At 51.3% G+C, this 13,254-nt stretch overlaps 1 protein-coding gene across 1 annotated transcript in view; it reads right to left on the bottom strand.

Moving 5' to 3' along the window:
* Nucleotides 1–13,254, bottom strand: part of UBALD1 (UBA-like domain containing 1) — a 38,785-nt gene that overhangs the window by 16,426 nt on the left and 9,105 nt on the right. Inside the window, exons 2-5 of the mRNA XM_011978499.1 lie at nt 13,081–13,252; nt 12,346–12,401; nt 10,906–11,213; nt 7,644–7,822 (exon numbers count right to left, since the gene is read on the bottom strand). Coding sequence (XP_011833889.1) covers nt 7,644–7,822; nt 10,906–11,213; nt 12,346–12,401; nt 13,081–13,252 — 715 coding nt within the window. The remainder of the gene's footprint in view (nt 1–7,643; nt 7,823–10,905; nt 11,214–12,345; nt 12,402–13,080; nt 13,253–13,254) is intronic.

Below are 13,254 nucleotides of genomic sequence, written 5' to 3'. Positions count from 1 at the left end.
GCCGTACCCAGCGCTGCCACTGCCCGGCTTGGGTGACCTTGGGGCAGTCGCTTTGCCCCGGGCGCCGCAGCTCCGTCCTCGTAACACGGGGGAGTTCCTGGAGGAAAGCCTGAGGGCGGGGCGGGGTGCTGAGCGCGGGTCCCGGCGCATCTCTCCTGCCTAGAAAGCGCTCATTGTCATCAGATTGACCTCACCGCGGCGGCCGGCTTTCTCTTTCTTTGGTGGCTTGGTGTGAAGGCCAAGCCTGTGGTTGGGCACTTTCCCTCCCATCAAGACGGAGGCTCTTGGTGTGTGGGTTGGAGGAGTGGAGCTGGGCCCAAGGAGATGATTGTAATTGATCGGGAGGGGCCAGGGTCCTTGCTGAGAGGGCAGGAGAGTGATTGGAGAGGACCCACCGATACTCAGGTCTCTGTGTTATGGCTGAGGGACCAAAACCGTCAAGGAGGAAGTGGCTGCCAAGGACTCAGCTGGAACCAGTTGGGACCAGGACCAGGTGTGGGGCTCCCTGGGAGCTTGTCCCTGCTCTCTTCCTACCTCTATTGATGAGCATGGGTTCACTGGGAGCATCTAGCTCCAATTCTCACCTTCCATCTCCTCGTGGGGTCATTTGTGGTGGAAAGGAGAGAAGGAAGAGGAGAGAGAACTTGGGCATCATTGGGACATCCAGATTGGGTCCTCAGATCCTGGCGTCTCATGTGATCTGATGTCTCAGTCTCCTGGGTGTCTCTGGACACCCACAGGCCAGATTTCTCTGAGTGTGGGCCAGGTCCACAAGTGGGGAGGACTGTTAGACATGCCAGGCCCTGCCTTGGACCACCTGGGGCCTGGGAACCTACGTTTTCAACCCATTCCTCACGTGAGTTTGACATCCACTCAGATTTGAAAAACTGCTCTGCCCAGGTTTTGTAAGGTGTGACTAGGTGAGGGGCTGGGGCCACCGCGATGAAGTGAGGGGAACCAGCACAGTTTGGGGGCACTCTGAAGGGGATGGACTCAGAGCTAGGCAGAAATCACTGTTGCCTGCCTGCTGGGGAGTACACAGATGTATCCCAGGCCTAGCAGCAGGGCAGCCTGGCCTTTGGGTGCTTCAGCCCTGGAGTTTCCCTGGAGGTTCTGAGGGCTGATGGCCCCACATCAGATGGAGCAGTTTGCTGTTGTCCTCTTTCATCTCTGATGTTCTTCCAGCCTGTGTCTGGCTGAGTGAGCTTGGTCGAGGTTGCTCAACTCCCTGGATCCCAGTTTCCTCATCTGTAAAACGGGCTGATGCTTTTACAGCTCTCAAAACCACACCTGGCTCAGAAGTTCCCAAATGGCAGCTGCTACAATTGCTCATAAAGGGAGCTAAGTGACTGGCTAATGACCCTAATAGTAAACAGTGGCATGACACAGATATCAAAAAGTTGAGTGGCACTTCCTGTCACCTGGGACCTGAGCTCACTTGATGTCCCTTCACTTGGACTGGACAAAATAACATACATGGCGTTTACAGCCCACTTCGGGATCCCACTGTGGCTGAAATGTCATTGCTAATCACTCATGACCCTCCCTCCCCCTGAGCATCCATCACGGAACACCTGAGTCAGCCACTATTAATTGGTTGGCACTGGCACACAGGTGAAACCCAACAGCTGCCTGGGTCATATTGCCAGTGCCAGCAGTGTTCTGCGCCCGTCCAGTCCACAGGTCCTCTCCAGCTACGTTTTTCCCTTTCTCTTCTCCGTCCTTCCCTGGGACCTTGCAGATGCTTGTGCTTCTCTTTGTTCATCTCTTCCGGTCCTTGCCTTCGTGCCCCACTGGTTTCCTAGACTCCCCTCGTCTCCTCTCTCCTTAAGGAGAACTCCGTAAGGTTATGGATGGGAGGCAGACCGGGCTTCAGCAGAATTTTGGTGTGTTTCCCCAAGGGCAGACTGGGGACGGTGGACACATTTGAGATGATTTCAGGGGTTGCCCCCATGGACCATTCAATCACCCCATGAGAAAGTTTTCTTTTCACATCTGTCAATTTTGTTGATTATGTCAAGGAAAAAGAGTTACTGGGTGGTAATATATGTGTTTTTAACACTTAACACTGTCCAGTTTTCTTAATGGAACTTTCAGTATGTTCTGCAGCAGTGCTCAGCTTGAATTTAATATTTGCTTTGTTTTCACTGTATCTATTTTACTCTTTCATAGCTTTATTGAGGCGTAGTTGATGTACCACACAACTCATTCATTGTAAACATGATTTGATGACTTTTAGTTAAATTATAGAATTGTGCAGTCATCTGGCTGGGCGTGGTGGCTCACGCCTGTAATCCCAACACTTTGGGAGGCCAAGGCAGGAGGATCACAAGGTCAGGAGATCGAGACCATCCTGGTTAACATGGTGAAACCCTATCTCTACTAAAAATACAGAAAGTTAGCCGGGCATGATGGCATGCGCCTGTAGTCCCAGCTACTCGGGAGGCTGAGGCAGGACAAATTGCTTGAAGCTGGGAGGCAGAGGTTGCAGTGAGCCAAGATTGCTCCACTGTACTCCAGCCTGGGCAACAGAGTGAGACTCCGTCTCAAAAAAACAAACAAACAGAAGAATTGTGCAGTCATCACCACAATTACAGACATTTTCCTTGTAAAAGTTTCCTTCCATCTGTTTGCAAAGTCCCTACCCCAACCCCCACCCTCAGCTCATCAGTGATCTGCTTTCTGTTTTCTTTGAGATGGAGTCTTGCTCTGTCATCCAGGATGGAATGCAATGGCATGATCTTGGCTCAGTGCAACCTCCGCCTCCTGGGTTCAAGTGATTCTCCTGTTTCAGCCTCCCGAGTAACTGGGATTACAGTTGCATGCCACCACGCCTGGCTAATTTTTAAATTTTTAGTACAGATGGGGTTTTACCATATTGGCCAGTCTGGTCTCGAACTCCTGACCTCAGGTGATCTGCCTGCCTCAGCCTCCCAAAGTGCTGGGATTACAGGCGTGAGCCACCTTGCCCAGCCTTTTCTGTTTTTTTTGAGACAGAGTCTTGCTCTGTTGCCCTGGAGTTCTGTGGTGTAATCTCGGCTCACTACAACCTCTGCCTCCTGGTTTCAGGTGATTCTCCTGCCTCAGCCTCCCGAGTAGCTGGGATTACAGGCACTTGCCACTACACCAGGCTAATTTTTGTATTTTTAGTAGACACGGGGTTTCACCATGTTGGCAAGGATGGTCTTGAACTCCCGACCTCAGGTGATCTGCCCAGCTTGGCCTCCAAAGTCCTGGGATTACAGGGGTGAGCCACTGCGCCCGGCTTGCTTTCTGTTCGTATATTTGTGTGTGTGTGAAAAGTGTCTATTTGAGTTTTTGTCCAGTTTTTAAAAACTGGATTGTTTATCGTATGGAGTTGTGACAAAGAGTTCTTTATGTGTTCTGGATAAGATTCCTGTATCAGCCATCTGATTTGCAAATATATTCTCCCAGTCTGGCTTGTCTTTTGATTTTCTTAATGGTGTTTCTTTTGAAGAGCAAAAGTTTTGAATTTTGACAAAGTCTCATTTGTTGCTTTTTAAGTGGATACTGCTTTTGGAGTTATGTTTAAGAAATCTTGGGGCCACGCGTGGTGGCTCATGCCTATAATCCCAGCACTTTGGGAGGCCAAGGTGGGCGGATCACGAGGTGAAGAGATCGAGACCAGCCTGGCCAATAAGGTGAAACCTCATCTCTACTAAAAATACAAAAATTAGCTGGACGTGATGGCACACGTCTGTAATCCCAGCTACTCAGGAGGCTGAGGCAGGAGAATTGCTTGAATCTGGGAGGTGGAGTTGAGTTGCAGTGAGCCAAGATCGCACCACTACACTCCAGCCTGGGCAAACAGAGTGAGACACCATGTCAAAAAAAAAAAAAAAAAAAGTCCGGGTACAGTGGCTCACGCCTGTAATCCTAGCACTTTGGGAGACTGAGGTGGGTGGATTGCCAGAGCTTAGGAGTTCGAGATCATCCTGGGCAACACGGTGAAACCCCGTGTCTCCTAAAGTACAAAAAATTAGTCAGGTGTGGCAGCATGTGCCTGTAGTCCCAGCTACTTGGGAGGCTGAGGCAGGAGAGTCGCTGGAACCTGGGAGGCAGAGGTTGCAGTGAGCTGAGATTGCACCACTGCACTCCAGCCTGGGTGACAGAGTGAGACTCCATCTCAAAAAAAAAAAAAAAAAAAAAGAAAAAAAATCTTTGCCTGGGTCAAGGTCACAGAGATTTTCTCCTGTTTTTTTCTAGCATTTTGTTTTTGTTGTTGTTTTGAGACAGAGTCTCGCTGTGTCACGCAGGTTGGAGTGTAGTGGTGCGATCTCAGCTCACTGCAGCCTCTGCCCGAGTTCCAGTGATTCTTCTACCTCAGCCTCCTGAGTAGCTGGGATTACAGGTGCGAGCCACCATGCCCGGCTAATTTTTGGATTTTTTAGTAGAGACGGGGTTTCACCATATTGGCCAGGCTGGTCTCAAACTCCTGACCTCGTGATCTGCCTGCCTTGGCCTCCCAAATTGCTGGGATTACAGGCATGAGCCACCGTGCCCGGCCTTTTCTAGAAGTTTTATAGTTTTAGCTCTTACATTTAGGTCTTTGATCCATTTTGAGTTAATTCTTTTTTTTTTTTTTTTTAAATTTTGAGATAGGGTCTCACTTTGCTGTTCAGGCTACAGTGTAGTGGCATGATGTCAGCTCACTCTAGCCTTGACTTCCTGGCTCAGGTGATTCTCCCACCTCAGCCTCCCAAGTAGCTGGGTTTTCCCAGCTACACGTGTGTGCCTCTATGCCCAGCAAAGTTTTTGTATATTTTTTGTAGAGACAGGGTTTCACCATGTTGTGCAGGCTGGCCTCAAACTCCTGGACTCAAGCAATCTGTCCACCTTGGCCCCCCAAAGTGCTGGGATTACAGGTGTGAGCTGCTGTACCTGACCAAATGAATTTGTTTCACTTGTGGTTTGAGATAAAGATCTAAGCCCCCTTTTTCTGTGGATGGAATTCAGTTATTTTAGCATCATTTGTTGTGAGACTATCATCTTCCCATCAAATTGCCTTTGCACTTTCATCGAAAATTAGTTAACCTAAGCCAGGTGTTGTGGCTGGATAACACACTAAGACCATGTCTCTTAAAAATCAAAACAACAGCAACAGAAACCCCACCAGTTAACCATAAATGTGAGGGTTTATTTTGGGACTCCCCCATTCTGTTCTACTGATTTATGTGTCTGTCCCAGAAGTTCTCAACTGGGGCAGTTTTGCACCCTCGAGGGACATTTGCCCATGTCTGGAGACATTTGTGATTGTCACAGCTGGGGGCATCTGTAGGGTACAGGCCACAGGAGAGCCCCCCACAATAAAGAATAAATGGGCCCAGAATATCTATAGTGCTTAGACTGAGAAATCCTGGTCTGTTCTTAGACCAGCAACACACTGGCTTGTTTACTGTAGTTTGATAGTGAGTTGTGAAATCAGTTAGCATAAGTTCTCCAACTTTGTTCTCTTTCAAAATTGTTTTGGTTATGCTAAGTTCTTTGCATTTCCATATATATTTTATAAATAGCCTGTCAATTTCTACAAAAACAGCCTGCAATTCTGGTAAGTATTACGTTGAATATATAGATCTATGTGATGAGAATTGCCGTCTTCACAATGGTGACTCTTGGAATTCATGAACATGGTATATCTCTACATTAATTTTGATCTTTAGCATCTCAGTTGTTTTTTTTTTTTTTCCAGATAACTTTACCTATTTAAGGCAAGTGATACTTGCCAATCTATTAGTGATATATTGCCTTCCCAATCTAGTAGTGATAAAAAATTTCCTTCTTTATATTTCTTTTTTTTTAATTTTGAGATGGAGTCTTGCTCTTGTCACCCAGGCTGGAGGGCGATGGCGCAATCTTGGCTCACTCCAACCTCTGCCTCCCAGGTTCAAGCGATTCTCTCCTGCCTCAGCCTCCTGAGTAGCTGGGACTATATATGCATAGCACCATGCCCAGCTACTTTTTGTATTTTTAGTAGAGATGGGGTTTTACCATGTTGACTGAGATGGTCTTGATCTCTTGACCTTGTGATCTGCCTACCTCGGCCTCCCAAAGTGCTGGGCTTACAGGCATGAGCCAGTGTGCCCGGCTATTCTTAATAAGAGTTTTGTTGAGATCTAATTCACAGCATACAAGTCACACTGAAAACATCCAGTCCAGTGGTTTTTAATATGCTTGTGTTATGCAGCCATCACCGCTGTCTAATTCCAGAACATCTTCATCACCCCAAAAAGAAACCCAGTGCCCACGAAACAGTCACTCACGGCCAGGCGAGGTGGCTCACATCTGTAATCCCAGCACTTTGGGAGGCCAGGATGGGCAGATTACTTGAGCTCAGAAGTTTGAGACCATCATGGGCAACACAGCAAAACCTTGTCTCTACAAAAAATACAGAAATTATCTGGGTGTGGTGGTGTGCACCTTTAGTCCCACCAGCTACTTGGTGGGCTGAGGTGGGAGGATTGCTTGAGCTCAGGAGGTCAAGGCTGCAATGAGCTATGATTGCCCCACTGCACTGCAGCGTGGGCAACAGAGTGAGACTCTATCTCTAAAGAATAAATTAATAAAATTTGGCCGGGTGTGGTGGCTCACCCCTATAACCCTAGTACTTTGGGAGGCTGAGGCGGGTGGACCATTAGAGGTCAGGAGTTTGAGAGCAGCCTGGCCAGCATGGTAAAACCCCACCTCTACTAAAAATACAAAAAATTAGGTGGACGTGGTGGTGGGTGCCCGTAATCCCAGCTACTCCGGAGGCTGAGGCAGGAGAATTGCTGTAAACCAGGAAGCAAAGGTTGCAGTGAGCCGAGATCGCGCCACTGCTTTCCAGCCTGGGCAACAGTGCCCAGGCTCTATTTATTTAAAAATGAATAAAAATTGGCCAGGCACGGTGGCTCACACCTGTAATCCCAGCACTTTGGGAGGCCGAGGCAGGTAGATCATCTGAGGTCAGAAGTTCAAGACCAGCCTGACCAACATGGAGAAACCCTACCTCTACTAAAAATACAAAATTAGCCGGGCGTGGTGGTTCGTGCCTGTAATCCCTGCTACTCGGGAGGCTGAGGCAGGAGAATCACTTGAACCTGGGAGGCAGAGGTTGGGTTGTGGTGAGCCAGGGTCTCCAGCCTGGGGAACTAGAGCAAAACTCTGTCTCAGAAAATATATATATCAATAAACTTTTTTTTAAAAAGGGCTTGAGTTTCATAGTAGGGTGCATTCGAAGGTGAAAGCAATCCTAACAAGCTGTGAAAATTGCAGTTGCCATTGGGGGCAACCCTGTAGCGTGTGGTGGGAGGAGCACCAACTTCAGAGTCCTGGGCTGATGATAGCCCCAGCTCTGCCAGTGACTTCCTCAGTGGCCTTGGCCAGTCTTTTGCTCACTGGGGCCCCAGGTTTCCCTGGCTGAGCCTTGGGGGTCACCTCTGATTCCCTGGGCCCCTTTCAGGTCCAGCTGCCAGTCCATGTGAGCCAGCAAGGAGGGACAGGCCCTGGCCGCCATCCAGCCCGGCTTTTGTTTTTCATGATGCCCGGAAGTTTTCCGGAAAATGTTCTGTATTTCCTGGATGACCCTGGAGCGGTGACCACTCCTGCCTGCCCAACTCCCAGACGCAGTGCCGCCTGGGTCCCACATTGCCTGGCTTTCCCTGTGCCCTTCCACTGTGTCCCGTGAGGCTCTCTAGCTTTGCGCTTGGGGGTCATCTCGTCCCGTGGAGGACGGCGTGGTGTCGTGTGGACCATCCCTGCAGTGCCTGACTTGTGCTCGCTGAACAGCTGTAGAATTGCCCAAAGCTCAGCCCCTTCCTGCGTCCTAGGAGGGGGATGGAAGAGGAGGGGCCTGTGTCCCTCTGCTTGTTTGCGAAAAAGCTGACCTGGAGCAGTGTTGGGGGGTCACTGGATCCTGAGCAAGCATTTGGTCATTTGCCTTTCCATAGAACTGGGGGAAGAAGCGAGGCGTTTGAGGAGGGACTGAAACCAAGACCTGAGGCCGTTAGAAGAAACACCATTTTCTGAGTCCTTTCATCCAGCTCGCTGGGGACTTGGGTCCTCTCTCATGGTCTTGGGTGTGTGGCCTCAGTGGAGCCTGGCATCCCTCAGGTGGGCAGAAGGTTGCATTGGCTCCCCAGGGCTCAGCAGTGGCGCCACTGCTCACATAACTGAAGCTTTCTTCTAACGGGGCTCCTGCCCTGCGGAACAGATGCTCTCTGTGATGTCTCTGAGCTCCCAGACTCCCAGGGAGCCTTCTGGGGAATCAAAAGCAAGAAAAGATTGCTTCAGTGCTTTGGGGAAAAAAGGTGTGTGTGTACACATACTGTACATAGACATTAAAAATGTCTAGGTGTTGGGGGCTGGCTGCAGTGGCTCACGCCTGTAATCCCAGCACTATGGGAGGCCGAGGCAGGCGGATCACTTGAGGTCAGGAGTTTGAGACCAGCCTGGTCAACATGGCGAAACCCTGTCTCTACTAAAAATACAAAAAAAAAAAAGAATTAAATTAGCCAGGTGTGGTGGTGCACGCCTGTAATCCCAGCTGCTCAGGTGGCTGAGGTGGGAGAATCTCTTGAAACGAGGAGGTGGAGTTGACGGTGAGCCAAGATTGCTCCACTGCACTCCACCCTGGGTGACAGAGACAGAGTGAGACCCTGTCTCTAAATAAATTAATAAATCAAGTAAATAAAAAATAATAAATTGAGGCTAACATAATCTTTTTTTTTTTTTTTTTTTTCCTGAGACACAGTCTCGCTCTGTCGCCTAGGCTGGAGTGCAGTGGCACGATCTTAGCTCACTGCAACGTCCACCTCCTGGGTTTGAGCAATTCTCCTTCAGCCTCTGGAGGAGCTAGAATTACAGGTGTGGGCTACCGTATCCAGTTAACTTTTTTTTTTTGAGACGGGGTCTCGCACTGTCGTCCAGGCTGATGTGCGGTGCCGCAATATTGGCTCACTGCAACCTCTGCCTCCCAGGTTTAAGCAGTGCTCCTGAGTAGCTGGGATTACAGACGCCCACCACCATGCCCAGCTAATTTTTTTTTTTTTTTGTATATTTAGGAGAGACGTGGTTTCATCATGTTGGCCAGGCTGGTCTCAAACTCCTGACCTCGTGATCCACCCACCTCAGCCTCCCAAAGTTCTGGGATTACAGATGTGAGCCACTGCACCCGGCCCCAGCTAACTTTTGTATATAATATTTTTTTTTAGTAGAGATGGTTTCACCACATTGGTCAGGCTGGTCTTGAACGCTTCTCTTTTTTTTGAGACACAGTCTCGCTCTGTCCCCCAGGCTGGAGTGCAGTGGCGCGATCTTGGCTCACTGCAAGCTCCGCCTCCTGGGTTCACACCATTCTTCTGCCTCAGCCTCCCGAGTAGCTGGGACTACAGGCGCCTGCCACCAAACCCGGCTAATTTTTTTTTTCGTATTTTTGGTAGAGACAGGGTTTCACTGTGTTAGCCAGGATGGTCTCGATCTCCTGACCTCGTGATCTGCCCGCCTCGGCCTCCCTGGGCCCTGGTCTTGAACTCTTAACCTCAGGTGATCCACCTGCCTCGGCCTCCGAAAGTGCTGGGATTACAGGCAGGAGCCACTCGGCCTGGCCGAGGCTACCATACATTTAGGAAACGTGCAGCTCATTAACATGCAGTTTGATAAATGATCACAAAGTGAACACGTTGAGAAAAATAGAGCAGTGCCGGCCCCTAGAGACCCCCTGCTGTCCCCTTCTGAGCAATCGGCCTCTCCCTTCTTCCCTGGGAACCACCCCCCTGACTTCCTCCCTGGGCGAGTTCTGCTTGGGTTTGAGCTTGAAAGCACTGGCAGGAGTCGCTCTTCTTGCTCCACCTCAGGATGAAGTGGGATACAGTGGCCTGGCGGGGTCTGTGAGCTGTGAGTGATCTGGCGTCTGCCGTGGGACCCTCCAGCGTCCAGGTGCTGCCCGTGGACGGGCTCCGAGGGAGCTGGGGACATCCTCGTGTCTGGCGGTGGTCAGCCCTTGAGTCTTATCTCTTTGGGTGCATTTTTATGCCTGGAGGTGGACTTGTGGGGGCGCTGGGGTGCATTCAGCCTTCGTAGATTTTAAACTTTTCTGAGTTAACGAATTTGCATTCCTGCAGGCAAGAACAAGGGTGCTGGTCGCTCTGCATTCATACTGGCACTAGGTAGGGTGAGGGGTGTGTGCTATTTAAAATTTTTTTCAATTTCACCTTGGATTTCTCATTGTACTTTTCCCTGAAGACCAGTGAGGTTGAGCGCCTTTCTGTATGAGAATTGGCCATCTGTTTCTCATCCTGCTGTTGAAGTGCCTGGCGAAGCCTTCTACACATTAAAACAATTGAGTGGGCCAGGCTCAGTGGCTCACACCTGTAATTCCAGCACTTTGGGAGGCTGAGGCGGGCGGATCACTTAGAGACCAGCCCAGCCAACACGTGAAACCCCGTCTCTACTGAAAATACAAACATTAGCTGGGTGTGGTGTTGGGCACGTGTAATCCTAGCTCCTGGGGTGGCTGAGACAGGAGAATCCCTTGAACCTGAGAGATGGAGGTTGCAGTGAGCCAAGATTGCGCCATTGCACTCCAGCCTGAGCGACAGAGGGAGACTCTGTCTCAAAAAATAAAAAATTAAAAAAATTGAGTTATCGTTTTTTCTTACTGGTTTATAGGAGCTCTTTCCTAAGTGCTTTTTATTATGGTTTTAATTCTTTGGAAATTGGCCGTCTCAGTGCCATTTATGGAAGCTAGCCTAGGCAAGAAATGGAGTATATTGAAGGCTCCGAGGGAAGTCCCAGTAACCTCCGGGGAAACGGAGAAGTGGAAGCTGCGGGAACCCAGAGCCCTGTTCGGCTCCGGCCTCAGCGCCATCCTGCTGTCCTGCAGAGCGACCCAGCTGCTCCGGCCCTCACCGCCCACCAGGCTGGTCAAGGGCCAAGTGCTGCCACCGTCCCTCGTCCCGTTCCACAGCAGGGAGAATTCGGATGGCCCAGCGTCTCGGTGTCCACCTTAGGGCCAACCAGCCCTGTCTAGGGGGTGGGGGCCGCCCTGAGGGTGGTGGAGGCTGTTTCCAGAAAAGGGATGTGTTGGCTAGGGAGGACACACCCCCAACAAAAAGGGTGGCTACAGCTTGTGCCTCCTCAGTGCCCCAGCGTCTTTGCGTAGTCATAGTTGTTCTCAGCTTTGTGTTCTGCACTCGGAGCCGAGCCCTCACGTTTACCTATGGGAGGTCCGAAAGGGACACCTAGTCAGCGTGGTCACACCTGCCGGAGGCTCCTTTGTGTAAATTGACCTTTTTTAATCCTCAGGACATCCTGAGTTTAGGGTGGCCCTCTCATCTCAAGTTTGCAGATAAAGAAATCAAGGTCAGGCGGGATGGCTCATGCCTGTAATCCCAGCACTTTGGGAGGCCGAGGCGGGTGGTTCATGAGGTCAGGAGTTTGAGACCAGCCTGGCCAACATGGTAAAACCCTGGCTGTACTAAAAATACAGAAAATTGCTGGGTGTGGTGGTTGGCGCCTGTAATCCCAGCTACTTGGAAGGCTGAGGTAGGAGAATCACTTGAACCCGGGAGGCAGAGGTTGCAGTGAGCCGTGATCACTCCACTGCACTCCAGCCTGGGTGACAGAGTGAGACTCTATCTCAAAAAAAATAAATCAAGGAGACTCCATCTCAAAAAAAATAAATCAAGATCCCAGCCCGTGTTAACTTCCCCAGCTGGGGTGGGGGACTGGTAGTAGGCAGGGAAGCATGGGAGGCCCAGGGGATCAATATGCATGGGTGATACAGCGGGGTGTGACCCCCAGAGCACTCGAAGGCTGTGGGGCTGCCACCCCCTCTTGCCTCCCACCTGGTGGGGGCATCCTGGGACCTGATCTTATGCAGGTCTGACCCACCTGGGGTTTATTGGCAATGCAGCAGCTGATTTTGTGAGACTGGTAACCAGGAACACCTGTCCTGTTAGAACGTGAGCAGAATTTTCAGCAGGTGGAAGCAGTGAGCTGTTCGGGGCCCCTGCAGACACCTCGTTGCCTTCCCACTGCCCGTTCCTCGGGTGGGAACGATGGCTGAGGCAGCCCAGTGAAGTCCACCCCTGGTGTCCCGGGCCCCTGGGCCGCTGTGTTTCTTAGGAGGCAGGCATGCTGGGTGTCTTCATTCACGTCCTAGCTTACTTCGTATGACTGAGAATGCAGGCTCTGGAGTCGGCCCGGGGGTCCCAGTGGGGACATGTCTCACTGGTTGTGTGGCCTGAGCAGGTCACTCAGCCTCACTGGGCCTCAGTTTCCCTGTCAAACACCAGTAACAACAGCATCTGCTTTCATTCATTAGGTGAGTATTCATCCAGCTCTTACAGCATGGAGGGTGGAGGTCGCGAGGATGCGGGGCTGTGGACAGTTGTAGATGATGCCTGCTTTTGGGCAGGGGAGTACAGAGGGAACCAACGGGTACCCGAGATAATGGGGCAGTGGTGACATTATGAGGAGAATGGTGGCAGGAGCGTTGACCGCAAGCTGGCAGTTGGCCTGCAGGGTGGTCCAGGCTGGCCTCACCGCGGCTTCCCAAGGAGGGAATAGCCCAGGCAGGGAAAGTGGAATTGCTGGTCTGCAGAGCGGGGAGCTTGGCGTGGCCTTTAGGTCAGGGTGCGGCAATCTTCATTGGCTGTCATTGGGCTGGGGGCATCTGGAAGGTGAGGAGGAAGCCTGGGCTGCCTAGGATGGAACAGGCAGCAGAGTTGTCTCCCAGGCCTCCTTAGGACTTGGGCATCTTGTCCCCAGATGCACAGCCTCCACCCCCCAGGTCGGGGAGGACGAGGAACGTCTGCCTGTGGATCCACACGTGGTCCCCGTGTTGGGGGAGTTGAGGAAAGGCCTTTCTGCCAAGATCTGAGCCCAGCCTGTTTCTCTCAGGGGTCCCAGGGAGGCAAATAGTTTTCAAGGGTCCAGGCCAGGAACCTCTGACCCCGTGGGCTCTGAACTCTGATCTGATAAACATGGGTCAGACTTCTCCCTGAAAACTGTGAGCGCCGAGTTCAGCCACAGGCAGGCGGGGCAGGTGCTTTCAGGCATACCAGCAAGGCTGCACTTCACTCATCCGCCCTCCACACTGCGGTTCCGGCGGTGGTTTGCTGCGGCTGCTCGGGCTGTGGTTTGCTGCGGCTCCGGCGGTGGTTTGCTGCGGCTCGGGCTGTGGTTTGCTGCGGCTGCTCGGGCTGTAGTTTACTGCGGCTGCTCGGGCTGTGGTTTGCTGCGGCTGCTCGGGCT

This window comes from Mandrillus leucophaeus, unplaced genomic scaffold, assembly GCF_000951045.1.
Source record: "Mandrillus leucophaeus isolate KB7577 unplaced genomic scaffold, Mleu.le_1.0 Scaffold195, whole genome shotgun sequence".
NCBI classification, from domain to species: domain Eukaryota; kingdom Metazoa; phylum Chordata; class Mammalia; order Primates; family Cercopithecidae; genus Mandrillus; species Mandrillus leucophaeus.
The sequence above is the reverse complement of the archived record's forward strand: the minus strand, read 5'-3'. Positions and strand labels throughout refer to the sequence as shown.